Source organism: Parasteatoda tepidariorum, chromosome 3 (genome assembly GCF_982258835.1).
Source record: "Parasteatoda tepidariorum strain Cologne lab strain chromosome 3, Ptep-v5.0, whole genome shotgun sequence".
In the NCBI taxonomy this organism is placed as follows: domain Eukaryota; kingdom Metazoa; phylum Arthropoda; class Arachnida; order Araneae; family Theridiidae; genus Parasteatoda; species Parasteatoda tepidariorum.
The window spans coordinates 45,509,978-45,528,596 of NC_141757.1; the positions used below are offsets into that span (position 1 = coordinate 45,509,978).

Here is an 18,619-nt window from a genome sequence, read left to right on the forward strand (position 1 = left end):
GTTCAAGAGAAACTGAGCAGTTCACAACAATCGCTACAGATGGCGCTTCGCCTAAGACCGAACATGCCGGCCCCTTGAAATATTTAACATATTTCAACAATAACTAATATGCATTGAAACTATAAGAATCACAATAAAATTATTAGAAATATTTGATTTCAATTAATAGAATAAAATTATGGACTGTAGAAAAATTATTTGTTCCAATATTAAATGAATGCACAATTCCAAATTTAAAGGAAATTATTAAAATACAAAGATACAATACAAATATAAACAAAAAATAATTCAATGAGGTTACAATTATTACCAAACTATTTATTGTCCTCAATAGGTAAAATACTCAATTTATGAATTGGTCTTTTAAATAAACCTTTAGGAGTTCGCACTAAAACAACCCTAACCTTTTTATCTTTGCCAGCTATAGTTTCTTCAACTCTACCAATTACCCAATGACATACTGGAAGATTATCTTCCCTAACTAGAACCATTGTACCAGGGGTAACATTATCCTTCGAAAATTGCCACTTAGTTCGCTCGTGTAAATTAGACAAGTAATCTCTTTGCCACCTTTTCCAAATATTTTGAGTCAATTTTGTAACTCTTTCCCATCTAGACAATCTGTTATCTGGAATTTGAGTGATTTCGGGTTCTATGGGAGCAGTTATTGGACGCCCTATTAAAAAATGACCTGGCGTCAGAGCGTTCATATCATTTGCATTTGTAGATAATGGGGTAATTGGTCTAGAGTTCAAAATTCCCTCTATCTGCGTAACAAGGGTCAAAAATTCCTCAAAGGTTAGTTTTGAAATTCCAACTGTCTTTTTAAAGTGGGTTTTAAAGGATTTCACTGCTGCTTCCCAAATACCCCCGAAATGGGGGGCCCGTTGCGGTATAAATTTCCAAGTAACCTCTTCTGTTAACAGATAATCAATTAATTCTTGTTCCGGGGATTGAGCTAAACTATATAACCGTTTTAACTCGTTCCGAGCTCCACAAAAATTACTCGCATTATCACCCATTAACATAGAACATTTCCCCCTTCTTGCAAAAAACCTTTTTAATGTGGCAATCAAGGCCTCAGTTGTTAAGTCCGAGACAATTTCCAAATGTACTGCCCGAGTGCAAAGGCACACAAAGACTGCTACATACATTTTTTGAAGACTTACTTTTCTTTGATTTTTTTGCTTGACAAGAAACGGTCCGCAGAAATCTAAGCCTGATTTATTAAAGGTGAACTCCGGATTTAATCGATAAGATGGAAGGTTACCCATTAATTGATCAATAGCTACCGGTCTAAATTTAAAACAAGTAACACACTCGTGCACTATTTTTCTGGCAAGATTTCTTCCGTGAATTGGCCAAAACCTTTGGCGAACAGAATTAAGTAATGCTTGGGGACCAAGATGCAAATCTTTTACATGGAAATACAACATAATTAAATATGTAAGCTTATGACCCGCAGGCAAAATAATGGGAAACTTAGCATCGAAACTTACCTGCGAGTGGGCCAAACGACCACCCACCCTCAATATACCATCTGCATCTAAAAGGGCGTTAAGTGATTTAATCTTACTCTTAGAAGAAATTGTACCTTTCTGAATATCTGCAATATCAGAAGAAAATTCATCCCTCTGAACTTCTCTAATCAAAAATAATTCGGATAATTTTAACTCATCCCTCGAAATCGGTCCCGTAGTTTTCTTTGCTGAGTTTTTAGCATTTCTTACAAACCTGAAAATAAAACTTAAGATTCTGATTAGTTTCATATAACTATTGCTTTTGTTCAAAAAATCAATTATAAAAGTGTTTTTCTCAAAGACAGTAAAATTAAGATCAGAATTTTTCTTGAGTTCAACCATATATTCATCGCTGGAAGAAGGAGAATGTTCGAATTGCTTATAGTCCTCAGTCTTTAGAAAGGAAGGGCCATGCCACCAAAGTTCAGAGTTTGAGATTTTGTCTGCAGTAACACCACGCGAAATGAGGTCAGCAGGGTTGCTTTCGGAAGGCACGTGTCCCCATTTAAATAATCTAGTGATTTCTTGAATCTTGGACACTCTATTCGATACGAAAGTTTTCAACAAACATGGATCAGTTCGTATCCACGCCAAAGTTATGGTTGAATCCGACCACAAGTAGACACTTTGTATATCCATTTGAAGAGCTTTTAACAGTTTCTGTAGAAGTTTGGACATTAGTTCAGCCGCCAATAATTCTAAACGAGGAATCGTCAACTTTTTTATCGGCGCTATGCGTGACTTGCTGCACAGTAAGTTAATAGTCACTTGATTCAATTCATTCTTACATCGTAAATAAATCGCTGCACCGTATGCATCTTGCGAAGCATCGCAGAAGCCATGGATTTCAAAGGAGGAAACAGTTCCATTCGTTACACAGCGGTCTATTTTAATGTCTTTCACACAGAGAAGTGAGGAAGCATACTTCTCCCACTCCTTAACTTTGCAGTCTGGCAGTGCCTGGTCCCAGTCCAGTTTTTGTAGCCAGAGCTTTTGCATAAAAATTTTGGCCTTCACTATCACCGGCCCCAAGAGGCCTAATGGATCAAACAGTCTTGAAATGCACGATAAAACAGTTCTTTTAGTACAATTCGTCAGATTAGTGCTATCTGAAATTGAAAATTCAAACAAGTCTGCATTTGGGTTCCATATCACACCGAGAGTCTTAACGTTGTTTTTAATATCGAAATGGTACTCCTGGTCTTCATACGGTAAGTTTTCTAACAAGGACTGTTCATTAGATGACCATTTGTGTAAATCCATGCCACCCCGATGAAGAAGGTTTATTAACTGATTTTTTAACTCTAAGCCAGAAGAAATATCATTAGCCCCCGAGACTACATCGTCCATATAACAATCATTTTGGACTACACGAGCTGCAATGGGAAAATCCTTCCCTTCATCAATCGAAATTTGTCTTAAGACACGCGTTGCCAAAAATGGAGCAGAGGTAGTACCATAGGTTACAGTACAGAGCTTGAAAATTTTAGCTTCTTCATCTTTATTCAATTTCCATAATATTCTTTGTAAGTCTCGTTGATTTTCATCAATTAAGACAGTGCGAAACATACCTCTAATATCAGCCGTAAAGGCTACAGGATGTTTCCTAAATCTACACATAATTGAAAATAAATCATCCTGAAGCACGCCCCCCTTCATTTGAATAGAGTTAAGTGATTCACCACTCGAAGTTTGCGCACTAGCATCAAAAACGACACGCAATTTTGTGGTAGTTTTGTCAGGGCGATGTACGCCAAGATGGGGAATATAGTAACTAGTGTTTACATTAATATCGGTGTCAACTAGTTGCATGTGTCCTGAATTTTGATATTCAAGCATAAAGTCTTTATATAAGTTACAAAGTTCAGGATTAGAGTCTAACTTTCTATATATATTATTCAATCTCTTTAGAGCTAGTTTCTTTGAATCACCTAAACATTGGGGATCCTTTTTGAGTGGCATTTGAACCACATATCTACCACATTCGTTGCGATAATGAGTTTTTAAAAAATGATTTTCACAATATTCCTCCTCACCAGTAAGCATATCTGACGAAACACTTTCGATTTCCCAAAATTTCTGAAGGGAATCTTCAATATTTTCAGAGGTATGTGTTAAACCGCAAAAGGAATTTAAATTGTTCTCATGAACCTTACCCGTTGCTATCAAACCAAAAGCAGAATTTTGGAATAACAAATTAGGAGAAACTCTGGTTTTTCCTTCCTTTAAAATATCATAAAAGAGCTCAGCTCCTATAATCATGTTTATTTTACTCGGTATCTTAAAATTTGGATCAGCTAATAACGCACGATCAGGAATTAAATGCTCACTAATTTTAATGGGAGTCGATGGAATCAAGCCCGTAATTCTAGGAACTATTAACAATTCAACTTGCGAAGAAAAAGATAAATCCTTATTACAAATCAAAGAAGTCGCCTTCCACTTAACATTCATTTTATTCTCTCCCAATCCACTAACAGAAATGTTTATTTTTTCTCGCTTCAACCCCAAATCAAAACAAGTATCAGAATTTAAATAATTCGACTGACTGCCATTGTCCAACAATGCTCTTATTAAAACATATTTATTTTTAAGCGGACTCCAGATGTTAATTAAGGCAGTAGATAGAAGAACTAATTTATTACTATTTAGATTACGAGTTGAGAATGCGTGGGAGACGCTACTCTCTTTCGATTTCTCTGAGTCAGCAATTTCACTGGCTTCAGAAATATTACTCAATACATTTGGCGCCAGGGAGGGGGTTTGTTTTGGCATATCTGAGCTTGATTTAATAGTTTCAAGCGGGCGAGAATTATCTCCATGAAGTAACTCGTGATGTTTACAGTTACAAATTTTACAACTAACTTTCGAAAAACAATTAGAAAGTTTATGATTATTACCAAAACAATTAATGCAAATCCTTAATTTTTTAATTTCTTCAAACCTTTTTAAAGGGGAAAGATCTAAAAATAATGGACAATTTTGCAGTTCATGCGGTTTTTTACACAACAAACATTTCAAACTAGATTTTAGAATAAAAGATTTACTTTTATTTACGGGATGAAGTTTCGATTTATTTGGCTGCACACCTTGTAAATTCTCTAATAACTGAGCTCTTTTATGAAGAAAGTCCAAAAACTTATCCCATTCGGGTAAATCAGAAGTTGTTAGAGACATTTCGAATTCCTTACGTGTATTTTTATCTACTTTTTGTAGAATAATATTCATTAGCAATTGATAACATAAATCGTTACCTTCTAATTTCAAAAGTTTTAAACCTCTTAAATTACGGTTTAACACATCAATAAGATTTCTTATGTCTTTAAAGGAATCATACGATAACTTTTCTAAGTTTAATATATTAGAAATATAACTATTTACCACAATACGCTTATTCTCATATCTATCAATTAAAACTTTCATTAAAGATTCAAATTAATCTTCACTAGTTTCTATATATTTAGCATCGCCCTTAAGCGATGATCTCAAATAAATCAACTTTTGTAAATCAGACAATGAAGAATTATTAGATATTAAACTATCGAATTGTTGTTTAAAGCTTGACCAATGCTCAACTTGTCCATTAAATGTAGGCAAATTAATGTCAGGTAACTTTAAATTCATTTTAGTTACAATAGAATCATTGCCTCTCACTTCACTATGTTGAAACTTAAATATAAAGGTTTGCGAGCTTACCTTTATATGTTCTATAGACTCTTCTAAATTGTCCATTTCAGCTTCAAAATTGGGCAAATCTTTTTCATCGAGGGTGGCATAATAATCCAGTTTCAATTTCTCTAGTTTATCACAAGTGTCCAAAACGTTTTCTAATTTGCATTGAAGCAATAATAGTCCAGCTGTTTCGGCTTTCTCACGAACAAATGTCTCTAATTTGGTTATTCGACCTTTCAAATAACCCTTTCTGCGACTAAGCACAGTCTTTTCTGATTTTTTGTCTTCTTCACTACTACTACTCATTATGAAGAAAACGAAATGAAACTACGCATTCCACAACAAACAGAAAGTTCGAAAGTACGACCTCCGGGTCCACTAGGATCACTTTATTATGTACACGATTGTACACAGTGCGCTGGTTCATTAAATACGAAAATTTCAACAAACAATATTTTATTTTAACAATTGTAAATAACCAAATTCATTGCACTATTACAATGAAAGCCACGACTGGCTCAAACAAGAGTTCAAGAGAAACTGAGCAGTTCACAACAATCGCTACAGATGGCGCTTCGCCTAAGACCGAACACTCGCGTTATAAGAGCCCCTCGACGCTTGACGACAATCCAAGTTTCAATTCTTCCCAAAACAATCAGAATCAATCATCATATTATCGCAAAGTTAATTGATTGTTGGTGAAAATTTCATCCACTTTTCGAAAATCTAGAGAGTTTAAACATCACCTAGGAATCCGAGCCTGATGATAGATAAATTAAATAATTATTATTTCCAGGTAACTTTGCAACAGGTAAAAATTTAATACCGTATTATTACTACAAGAAATTTATAGTTAATTGAAATTTCAACTACTGTCCGATTAGCTAAAGGGCTTACATTTTAAATGGAGATCTGTTCTGGAATGACAACTAATGCTTATATTGCTTCCTGATAACTACATACAAATTTTGGAATCATATAAACACCAAAAGGAAATTGTCTTCTATCTGAATTTCAGCTACTTTCTAACTAGTTGAAATGTTCTTAAATTAACTGAATCACTGTAAAATGGAAATGCTTGTTTCAATTATTTCTTGACCTATATAAGCAAATTTTAGATCGTCAAGTAAAATTTATCATCTATCTCAATATCGACCACTGTCCGAGTAGGTAAGAGTGCTTAAATTTCACAAAATCTCTGTGTCTGGTGACAATAAGCAATTATTTCCTAAATATTTCTAGCTAAATTTATTAACAAACGAAGAACATTTCAATTTTAGAGTCATAAATTATTATTACAAATTAGAGTCATAAATATATTTACCTACAACAATATAAATGATCATTATTTAAAGCAAAATATTTAGGAAAATGTATTTACAAAATATTAGTCTGTAGTAGCCTTCCTGCGTACAGCAGAACAGAATGGTACTTTTTACAACAAGTTTAGCTCTATATAATTTTCGAACTGAATATCAAGTGATCGTTTTTTTTTTTTTTTTTTTTTTTAATTTATTTATCCTACTCCCTGTTTGTTTTTCAGCACTATTTTATTATTTTCAGTTTATAAGCCTCTTAAGCCTTGCGCAGCAAAACGAAATGTAACGTAAAGATACATAGATCAAAAAATAGATAGCAAATAGATCTGACGAACAGGTCTCGTACTTGGCCGTAGTTGACGTGTGAAAAAAAATCGCAATTAAAGTTGCATTAATTTTTGAACAAATAGGAATTTCGTAAACAACGTGAGTTATAATTTTTAAAACGCAAGTTATAAATTTGAATTATTTTTTTATAATAAAAATCCTGGCATTTTAAAATAATAAGGTGTAAAAGATATTATATAAAAAATATTATATAAAAAATATTGTATAAGAAATATTATATGAAGGATATTATATAAAACTGCGTAATTATAATGGTCAAAATCTAAATTTTGAAATAATTGTTTTAAATGTTTCTGAGAAGCAATATCCTGATACTTTTAATAAAAATTCACATTCTCATATAGTATTTTCTTGTTTTAAATTTAAATTTGCTGTGCAAAGTTGAGGGGATATTTTAGTTTGTAAAATGTCAAGTATATCTTTCTGAATAAAAAATCTTACTAGGTTACACAGTGAAAAACTCAAGTCCCTTTATTAATATATTATAAATATATAATTATATTTATAATGTAATTAATATAATTATTTATAATAATATAATTATATAACCAGTAATGAGGATTTACTGAAGAAAAAAAAGATTTTAAGTATTTTTATTTAACTACCAAATTCTCGCGTAGGCATTTACTTATAATTACTGTAAAGAGGTAAAAATACATCAAAAGTGTAGCTCATTTCCACCCAATTTTAATTTAATGAACTGCGTTTTTTGCTTTTCTCGATCGCAACTCTCGAATACGCCATCTGGGAAGAAGATCGGTTCCATGGCTTCACCCTCCCCTTTCCCTCTCCTCCTCTTCTCATTTGTTTAGGAATGCACAGTGCTTCAAAAAACGGACCACCCTGAATAACATTTAAACTAATGTTTGATTCTTCACCTTCTTAATGATTCGCACTATCTCTAAATAAACCTACAATTATTTTGCAAGCCGTTGAGACGACCTTCTTGAAAGAGCTGAGACCCTGCAAAATTTTATGACGACACAATATAACAGTATATTTTTAAAGGGAATTCTCAACCGTTTCTTCGGGTAGAAATAAGTAGCTAAAAACGTACAATCAAAACAAACCGATTAGCATGCTTTTAAACTTGCATTAAAATTGTTTGTATAAAATGTCTATTTGGAATCAAAAAGTACGTAAAAAAAGCAAGAAGTTTTGAAATTAAGTTAAACTAATATCGATGAATATAACTGCTTGAATGTAGAATATAAATTTGATTATTTAATAAATATGAACTTTTTAAAAATTTCATGTGCAGTACTCAAAAAATTCATTCCTGTTAACGATTTTAATTAGTTTTTAAGAAAATTATTTAAGGAAGTATGTTAAAGTTGTTTTTAAAATCAAAATAAATTTTCTGGGGTGAAGAGAATTGTTTAAAATAAAAATAAGTCATGGTATTTCATTTTAATATTTCAGATCATGTGTGTGCGATAATTTAAGGGATTCGTTATTTTGTAAATATTACTAATTAAAGAAAAAAAAGAGTACTACTTTTTCAAAATTTATGTTAATTAATATTATATACAAGATGTTTTAATTGTGAATGTTTCGGACCATTTCAGATAAAAGAGTTTGATCCTAAGAGCTCGACTTACATTGAACTTCAAACTGTTGATGAAGCTGAAGCTTTAGTGACAACGTATCCTAACAGCTCTAAAGCTTGGATATTGTACATTATCTACTATTTAAATCATGTTGAACTGAATAAAGCGAGAGCCATTGCTGAGAAAGCTCTTCAAACTATTAACTTCAGGTATTGTAATGGGAATGCAGGGTTGGCAGGTTTTTGACATGTGACAGTTTTTGACAGTTTAAACCATGGTTTTAACCGTCACGTCAAAAACCTCACTGTCGAAAATGTCAAAAACCTATATTCATATGTGAAATTTAATTAATACATAAAATTTATATATTTTTTATAAAGGATAGTGTTTCTAAATATGTTCTAGAAAAAACAAATTTAAAATTTTGAAGAAACACTTATATTTTGAATAGTAACCAAAATCTTGTACTTTTGAAAGCTCACATCTTTTGTAATATTATGTATTCATTTTCATGTGTTATTGAAAATCTGCAGTGATATTATTAAGAAATTTATTTATAACCAAATTTAGTGTATAGTATAGATTATACTAAAAATTAGACATTTTTAAAGATAAACATTAGCAGTTTTGTACATTAGACATCTTTTAAAGAAAAATCTTTTTAATATTCTTTTAAATCTTCTTAATAATCTTTTTAACATAAGACAATACAAATTTAAGTGCTTTCTGTTAAATACACAGAGTAGTTAGTGTCGATTTACAGTATATTCAGCCTATTCATTTACTATGCTGAAAATTTAGTTTATCCAAATACTTGTGAATTTCATTTTGCTGAATACTATATACATAGTTTTGTTGAATATCTAAATATTCAGCTGTTGAATAATTACTTCTTGCTTTCAAGATATGCATTATTTGTATTCTTAATACAAGTGGGGGAAACAAATTAAGAGGTAAAAATTGTTTTAAATTGGTAAGTGTAATAATTATAAATAAATATAATAAACAATATGAATTATATTTATCATTATTCCCAAATATAACTACTTTTAAATTCAAATTAACATACTGGATAATAAAGATATTCGGTATAACATTAAAATTTTTTTTCATACACTTGTATCAAGTTTGTATTTATACAACATAACTTGTAAGTTCCTTATAAATATTAGTTATATGTTCCTTATATGTCAAAAATGCATAGTAATAAACTTTTAATTTTCTTAAGTATCAAAAAAAAAATTTTTTTTTTTCAAAATATAAATATTTAAAAAAAATTTGTGCAAAATTTTTCTGCACATGCATTTGAATATAAATTTCTGAGATTTTAAATCTGTTATTTTACCTTAATTTTAATTAAAAAATATCTTAAAACCTGCTGATTACCTATAGTATAATTAAATTTCAATATAATGCATGGCAACTGTTGGTAGTTATGAAGTTTATATATTTTTTTGGCAAACTTTAGTTTTTGACATTTTTGACGGTTTAAACCAGTATTATACCCTTGTCATGTCAAAAACCACTTTTTGACGTCAAAAACCCAACCCTGTGGGAATGTATTTATCTTATTTTATACTATCCTGTTTTAGAATTGCTTCGTTTTTTTGCATTTATTTTTAATTGATTTAAAATATGTTTCTTATTAATGTTAATTTATTTTATAGTGATTCTTACTAATAATTAAAACGTTTAATAATTAGACGTTGCATTGTCTATCTTTTATAATTTGTGTCTAAAAATGGTTCTGAAACAGTTGATAAGATTAGGAACTTATAAAATGCATTAACTTGTACAAAATAAGTTAATATGTAAATGCCTATTCAGGGATCTGTCCAGGCCGATTTACTACCGTTTAGCGGTACTTTCACAAATTCAACTTTACGAAAAACGGTAGTTTCACAAATTCAATTTCAGGAAACAAAATATTCTTAAAATTTCATTTTTGTATCACTTAAGAAATTATAAATCCATATTTTTATGTTGATTTTTAAATATAAATTTTAATTTTTCACAAATTGTGTCTAAATTTTCACAAAATAGGTACCTCTCAGAAAAACCTAGACAGACCCCTGCTATTCTCTATTTTTATATTTTACTATTAAATAAGGTGATTTAGATCTTTAAAAATACAAATATTGTGTATGTATTTAAAATTATTTATTTTTTTCATTTATTGAGTATCAGGGTTGGCAATTTTTTGACACATGACGGTTTTTACCGGTTTATACCATGGTTATTACCGTCGTGTCAAAAACCCATAGTTTTGGTAAGACTGTATTTTTATTTGAGTTTAACTGCTTGTAATTTAAAATTAATTCATTTTAGGCCATAAAATTAGAAAAAGAGTTGTTAAAAGATATTTAAGAACAGATTCTTGCATTTTCCCAACATGATTATATCAAAACACACTATTTGAAGTAAAATATTAGGATACTAAACAAAATTTTCAACATTTCCGAGCATCATCAGTGTTTTCATTATAGAAAAAAAATGGGTGAGAATTTCTCACCCTTTCTCAAAAACAGGGTGAGATTTCTAAAAAAACAAAAACTCTTGAAAAAAAAAATCATTTCTTTAATTATAATACATTGTCAACGTCTTCTATTTTTTAAAGCATTGAATATTTTTGGTGCATCATCATAGAAGATTTTGCCTTTACAAGGTATTTGTCCATCTTACATAAGTGCATAAAAATTTTGAACGTCTTACTTACATGAAGAAACTTTACCTACGGTAAACGCGTGGTTGCAGAGAAATGTATTCTGAAAGGGGTTCCATGGTTGTGTTCTGTTGTTCGAAGAGGTTCTGAACAATACTGGTAAATAGGGAAGCTAGATAATGAGGCAGATGTTGAAAATAATGAAAGATCAAGGAAGTAAAGATAAACGGATTTTATTCTAAATGGCGTAATTCAAAGTTTTTACCAAAATGCGAGAAATTCGTGAATTTTGAAATTGATTTATAGAATGCGCGAATTTCTCGCGGTAATCATTTTTTAATGCGAGAAAAGAAAAAAATTTGCGAGATTCTCGCGCTGTAGTAAAAACACTGATCATTTTGTTTGGCATATTACATTCCTCAGGGATGAGATTCTTCCGCGGATTTCCGCTTTTTTTCATATTTTTCCATTTTTCCCGCTAATTTCCGCTGAAATTTTTTTTTTGCCCAAGTTAAAATGTTTTATAAGGAATTTAATTTTCCGCGGAGGGAAATTGTTGAATTCCCTTTTCCTCCCTCTAAAGTTTCTCTAAAAATCATTTCCTTGGGATAAAACTGGTTGACCTTTATACAGGGATGAGATTTTTTTTGTCTCTCGAATTTCAGCCTTTTTATCAAAAACTCTGATTCTCTAAAAGTTTCGTTTTTTTAAATAAATATCCCATTTTTTTTTAAATTCAGTCATTTAAGTAAAATAATTATATTTATTTACGATTTTCAAAGATAAACAGAAAATTCAATCTACGCCCTAGCTGCTAACCCTTCCGTATTTTTACTTAATTTAGCTATTTTCTCCGATTTCACGCACAGAAAATAAGATTTTCCGTATTTTTTATCCGTCGGCTGGATAGCTCGTATTTTCGTAGTTCAGATCTCGATTTTTATTCACGCGATTTTAATATCAATCATCGATTTTCGTATTTACCTGATTTAAAAGTTGCACATTGCGATTCTTATTTACGCTATTTAAATGTCGTATATTACGATTCTTATTTACGACATTTAAAAATCCAATATCGTGTTTTGTATTTATGCATTTTTAAAATCTCGATTTTATTATCAAATCTCGATTTTCGTATTTACCTGATTTAAAAGTTGAACGTTGCGATTCTTATTCAGGCGATTTAAATATTGTACAGTGCGATTCTTACTTACGAGATTTAAAAAATCAATATCGCGATTTGTATTTACGAGCTTTTAAAGCCCTATGTAGCAATTCGTATTCACGTGACCTTAAAATCCAATATCGTGATTCGTTTTTGTGGTTGTAATATCGCGCGATTTAAAAATTATGCATTGTGATCAAAAAATTAAAAAATCATGATTTCTATTTTCGCATTTTTTAAATTCGATGTAGAGTTTCATATTTACGTGATTTAAAAGTCTCATATCGGGATTTATATTCACATGGTTTACAAGTTTAAAAATCGCACTTTTTTGTCAAATTTTTGTTTATATATAAAAAAAAATTTCTTTATTTTTTTTTGTTTTTTGGATTTCCTCTTTTTTACTTTCTGACTACTCTCATCCCTGATTACTGAAGAATGTCAAGTCATTCTTGACTTATAGTATAGCTACAAATTTTGAAAGTTTTGTTTAGCTTATTTCTAATATTTAAGAAATGCCAAATTTTAAATTATTCTTTCTAGTTCTTGAATTTATTAATATCTCGAAGCTTTTTTGTATGTTTGTTTATTTCTAACAATTAAGAAGTGCGAAATTTTGAATCCTTTGCAAATCAAGCTATTATGATAAAAGTAAGCATCACTATTTTCAATAAGTATATTACAATATTTCTATATGAATGTATATCCTTCTATAAGAATACATGTATATAGTTGCAAAATCAATAGAAATCATTTACAGCATTCATTTATAAAGGCAATTATGTGAAAATAATATATTGTCCGCTATATGCCATAAATCAGGGTTGGAGTTTTTGCCGGCAAAAAGGGGTTTTTGCCAGGACAGTGGCAAAAACCTGGTAAAAACCGGCAAAAACTGGTAAAAACCGGCAAAAACCAAATTATCTAAATTGCTGATTAAATATTATTACAAAATACTTGAAACAAATTTAAATCAATCATAAGGAATAATAATTTTGATACATTACAGGAAAAAATTATTTTTAACATATTAATAATTAATATAAGGGTAATAATTTTTAAAAGATTGGAAGTTTTTGACCTCTTTTCATTTTAGAATCCTTATTAAATGTTTTTTTATAAATAAATAAATATTATTTGTATAATATTATTATTATTTATTATAAAAAATTATTATTTGTACAATTAACTACACATGTTGATAGATATTTTATGCTTTAAATTATAGTTTTATTAATTTAAAATAAGTTCATTTCACTGGAAAAAAGAGAATAATCACAAATTTTCCAATCAATAATGTTTTAAACTACTAAAATGATATATTATTACATTAGAATTTAATTATGGAATAATAATTTTGTTAATTTTTTTGTAATTATTTATATTTATAGTATATATTTCAATTTTAGGAATAATTTTGTATCAAAAATGTGTTTTTGTCCTCTCATCTTGGAAAATATAGGTTTTTGCCACTTTTTGCCAATTTGCTTGGCAAAAACCTGTTTTTGCCAGGACGGTTTTTACCGGTATTTACCATGGTTTTTTCCACCTGTGGCAAAATCTTGCCAACCCTGCCATAAATGAAAGAAAACAGTAGGTTTTTGACGGTTTTTACCGGTAAAAACACTGTTTTTACCACTGTCGTGTCAAAAACCCAACCCTGTTGAGTATATTTAAAATAGTGAAAATTTATTGACATCTCATATAGGAGTATATGCTGAAATACCTTATTAGACCTTACTTTTCTGAAGTAATCTTTGAGCTATTTACTTTTAGTTTATATGCATTTAGCTTACATGTATTTTTATTCATCACATCTTTTATCCTCTTACCACTTTTAATTTTTACCATTGTAATAAGTAAAATAAGATGACTAGGATTTTAAAGTGCAAATCTTAATTTTTTTTTATTTATTATTATATAAATTTAAGAATTGTTGCTAAGACCAATATATTTACAAATATATCTTACTAGATCTGAAAGTTTTCCAAAATATGGTTTGATTGTTTTAGGGAAGATTTAGAAAAGTTAAATGTATGGAAAGCCTTATTGAATATTGAAAGCAAATATGGATCAAGTGATACATTTGAAAATGTCCTCAAACGAGCTTTGCAATATCAAGATCAACTAAAAGTTTACAAGCATGTAATAGATTTATATGTCAAAAATGAAAAAATTGAGGTACTAATTTCATATTTACTTTATCTTTTTTATTAGTTGTCAATTTCCAATTATTTATTGCTATTTTTATTTATTTACTGCTATTTATGTAAAAAAGAATAGGGGCTATTAAAACAATATTTATAGAATTAAATATTGTAAAATAAAATCAGTACTTTTTTTTGTACAGGAAAACGGTTAAAAAATATAACATTCTAACGAAATATGTTTGAAAAAAAAAATGTGTATCAACATTTTAAACGTTAGTTATTTGCTACTTGTTAAATTCTGTTATAATTTTAACTCCAATTCTAAAAGTGAACTAATATCATGTGCAGTCCAAGAGAATGCAGGCAAAGATTGTGCATATTTTTCAAAGTTTGTTGTGATGAAATATACAGATTCCACTAAAGAATTGATGGCATTTTCAATGGGTTTTTGCTTCTGAACATAGGGAAACAGATGAGCTATGATTCCAGGGTATTTAAAAAGAGAAATTGGAAATTACCCGTAAAGATAGATTTTTTTTTTCTCCCTAGTGCAAACCTTTGAGAGCATACTTAATTCAGAAATGACTGTAGCTGTGGTTTGAGTTTCTCCACAATTTATGATAACTTTCTAACTTTTACAAAAAATTTAAATTTGTTTTCAGTTGAGAAATTTATGTTTTCCTATCTAAGGAGTTTTATATTAAGTTTTAAAATAAAATTAATTATGACACTATTGCAGGCATACTATTCTTCTGCTAATTCGCGGAATTCTGCGAATTAATGATTTATATTTCGACAAAATTTTCTCAGAGCTCTGCTAATCTAAAATTTAATTTTTGATACTTACACAAAATCTCGTGATCAAGGCATTTATTCCTTCCTTTCCACCAGCACACATTTTTTCTGAGTTATTATTCACATGCAATAATGTTTTTTTTTAACGTTGGTTTGTTTGGGAAAAAAACAACATTCTGAGAGGGGAAATCCATAACTTCGGCTTGGATTAATGAACTACTGAGGCTAACACTAAAGTATAAAATTGGTAATGTTAAAAGTAATTCCAAAATGTTTGAAAAAAAAGATTGTTCACTTAAAACATTGTTCACTTAAAAAAAGGGCTTTTTTTAAAAAAAGAAAAATTTATCTTTTAATGAGTAGCAATTTTGTTGAAAATTCCAATTTGTAACAGAAGAATTATTTAATCACTGTGATATATTTGTCCCCTTTTTTATTTGGCTACAATGATATCAAATTAATTTTTAATATGATATTACGACATGGAAATTTCAAATCGCCTATGTAAGAAGTAATCACTTTTCCATGCAATCGGAAATCCGTGTTTCGATCTTATTGTTAGGTGGGGGGAAAGTTCTTTTTCACTTTAAATTTTGTAAATGTTGATTTTGTGCATAAAAATGACAGTCTTTTAAATATCTTCTTTGTACAAGAGGACAAAATTTCAGATAATTTCTTCCAGCAATCACATGTCTGCTACAGTATTATAAAGTGGAGTTCTTAGCTTACACATAAAAAGAAAATTCTATTTTTTTATAAAAATGCAAGTTTGTTTGAAAGAAAGTTTTTTTTTCCAAACTTCAGATTAATAATCAATACTAATTGATTTTGATGTATTAAACAAATATTTATATTTAATATATAATATTATATTATATTAATGGAAAAATAAATTAAACATTGATCATTAAATAGAGAAAATATTCATGATGTTTGGTTTCTATTTTTTCTACTAGAGAGATATCAGATTAATACTTGCCTTCATTCAAAAAGTGAATAAGCTTAATATTAGATAAATGAATGCATTAATTAAAAGGCCTCATGATAAGTGTTGAGCACAATAACTCTGATAATCCTTCATTTAAACAGATTTGTACGCCTGGGGGCGCAATTAGAACTTGGCTACATATTTACCAAGGTAGGCACTTAAATTTTATCACTTTGATTAAATTTTCACTTTTTGATTCATTTATAAATATCATTTATAAATCACTTTTGATATTTAGATACAATACTTTTATTCAACTGCTATTTATCTTATAATTACAATATATTTTAATAAGTAAACTTACTTATAATTAGTTTTAATTAATAAACAGTTAAATTGTTTGCTATGGTTATTTTTATTTCATGAACTACTTGGCAACTAAATCAGCAAATTGACTTTGTTTTGACACTAACTTTCTTTATTTTTCACATTATTCAATGGCCCCTATGAGGAAAAAGTACCAATAAATTTTACTTTTAAGTTGTTAATTATAAATTATCAAATATATTGAACTTACCAAAATAAGTACATAAAGTATTTTTCTGTTTATAGGAATTAGAAAAACTGTCTACTGTAGTTCTGAAAAAATTTAAAAATGACAAGGATATTTGGTTGCAGTTTGCCACTTTTTACATGCAAAAAGGAAAGTTCAAGGAAGCTAGAAATATTTTAACCAGAAGTTTACAATGTATCTCAAACAAGGAATGTAAGCAAACATAACCTTAATCTTTATTTTAATAACTTATTTTTTTAATTATTTATATTTTAATCATTTATCATTCAATAGCTTGACCTTATGAAAAATAATGTATAATTGCTGTTTTACTGCCACAGCCTGTTTTATTACAATATATTTTTGCTAACATGTATAATATTTTTAACTTTTATAGTACTGAGTTTTACGAGATATAACTTAATATGTATCATTGCTTATAAAGAATTATTATTATGAGAAATAATAATCTATAATGATTGCCTCAAGATAAAAAGAATTAACAAATCACCTTTTATTTTACTAGAATGTTACTCCTACTTTATACTAGAAGTTCATAAGAAAATCATTATTTTTTTCAATCTCCTATTTTTAAAATGAAATTAAAATTCGTAAATTTATTCTAATGATATAACTCAGGTTGATTGTACATTTTGCAGGTGCTGATGTTTTAAGTAAATTTGCTGATTTAGAATATAAACATGGGGACTTAGAAAGAAGTTTCACTATGTATGAAGAAATTTTAGCCAAGTATCCTAAGAGAAAAGACCTAAAATCTATCTACATACAAAAATTAAAAGCTCAAGGACAAGATGAAAGGGTTTCAGCTCTACTAATTAGTGATTAAACTATTAAATTGTAATCATGTATATAGCAAACATGTATATAAATTATAAGTAAAGATTTTATAATAATTTACGATTCTGAATTATTTAAAGCATGTTTTATGATTCGTTAACAGATATTTTTATTACGTTAAAATTTTATTATCTCTACACATAAATTTTTTTTTTAACCTTGCTAATCGTGAGTTAATTATTAATTATGCTTAAAACATAGTTATTGAAGTATTTTAAAGATAAAAAGAAAACTAATTCTAACCAGTTCAGAATATTTTTGCGTGTACACTTCACAATCAATTTTATATTAATTGAGTGGGTTAATTTTATTGAAAAACAGATAGTTCAAAATATGGTGAACTTCAAATTAGTATCGAGTCTCCTTGAATTTTGACTACTGTAGAGATGCCATTTATTAAAGATTAAGATTAAAGATTCTCCTTGAATTCAGAATAACAAAACTCTAGAAAACTATATCAATGTTTATTATCCACATATTTTATGGACCTTTAGTTATTTCTTGATTGTTCACTGTATAAGGGGGAGAAAAATTAGTCTCATTTTTTTTCTCCCAATTAGGACAAAAACTCACTTTTTTTGTATACGTGCAAAATTTTCAGGTAATTAAATTAATGACTATTTTTTTACATTTCTGATTGTGTACCTTCATACAATGATTAATTATATTTTTTAGGAAAATCCCAACTTTTGAATATAAAATATACAAGAAGTAACATTTTTAATAAATTTCAAATATATGTTTTTAATTTTCTATTACAATTTTAGATCTCATCTATTATGCAATTACCAACTTTTTTTCTTCAATTACTTATTTATAAAATTAAATGTGTAAATTTTATTATGATTTCTGTTATAATTAAGTAGATTCTAAAGATAAATATTTCATGTAAATTAAAAGTATGTACCTAATTTTTACACAAAGGTGAATTTAGGATTTGATGATTATCACACATTGGTTATTAAATGAAAATTGTCTAATGATCAGATACTGTGCATCCACCACAATCAAATATTTTTATCCTTTATAATGCAATATTATGTCTAGACAATTGTAAGGGCATTTTTTTTCCCTTAGAATTAAAATAAAACAGGCTATG

General features: G+C 28.8%; 2 protein-coding genes across 3 annotated transcripts; one reads left to right on the plus strand and one right to left on the minus strand.

The window, feature by feature from the left end:
* Nucleotides 1-314: 314 nt before the first annotated feature.
* LOC147813775 (uncharacterized) lies at nt 315-4,697 on the minus strand. Its single transcript, XM_087160097.1, has 2 exons — nt 1,939-4,697; nt 315-1,734 (listed from the first exon to the last, which is right to left on the minus strand). Exons 1-2 carry the CDS (start codon nt 4,695-4,697, stop codon nt 315-317), a joined length of 4,179 nt encoding a protein of 1,392 aa, XP_087016223.1.
* A 3,142-nt stretch (nt 4,698-7,839) lies between these two features.
* LOC107452854 (protein RRP5 homolog) lies at nt 7,840-17,580 on the plus strand. Of its 2 annotated transcripts, none has more exons than XM_043038889.3 (5): nt 7,840-7,994; nt 8,428-8,618; nt 14,249-14,417; nt 16,722-16,875; nt 17,322-17,580. In XM_043038889.3, exons 1-5 carry the CDS (start codon nt 7,974-7,976, stop codon nt 17,507-17,509), a joined length of 723 nt encoding a protein of 240 aa, XP_042894823.2. In that variant the 5' UTR covers nt 7,840-7,973; the 3' UTR covers nt 17,510-17,580. The 2 variants fall into 2 exon arrangements, with proteins under 2 accessions (XP_042894823.2, XP_087015378.1); XM_087159252.1 differs by having other exon boundaries at nt 7,940-8,259.
* Nucleotides 17,581-18,619: the final 1,039 nt, after the last annotated feature.

Excerpts from the sequence above, each read along its gene's own strand:
- LOC147813775 (XM_087160097.1), bottom strand. The coding sequence starts at position 4,697 with ATGTCTCTAACAACTTCTGATTTACCCGAATGGGATAAGTTTTTGGAC. Across the intron at positions 1,735-1,938 it reads ATCTCAAACTCTGAACTTTG|GTTTGTAAGAAATGCTAAAA; the intron begins GTGGCATGGCCC and ends TTTTATTTTCAG.
- LOC107452854 (XM_043038889.3), top strand. The coding sequence starts at position 7,974 with ATGTCTATTTGGAATCAAAAA. Across the intron at positions 7,995-8,427 it reads TGTCTATTTGGAATCAAAAA|ATAAAAGAGTTTGATCCTAA; the intron begins GTACGTAAAAAA and ends GGACCATTTCAG. Across the intron at positions 8,619-14,248 it reads CTTCAAACTATTAACTTCAG|GGAAGATTTAGAAAAGTTAA; the intron begins GTATTGTAATGG and ends TGATTGTTTTAG.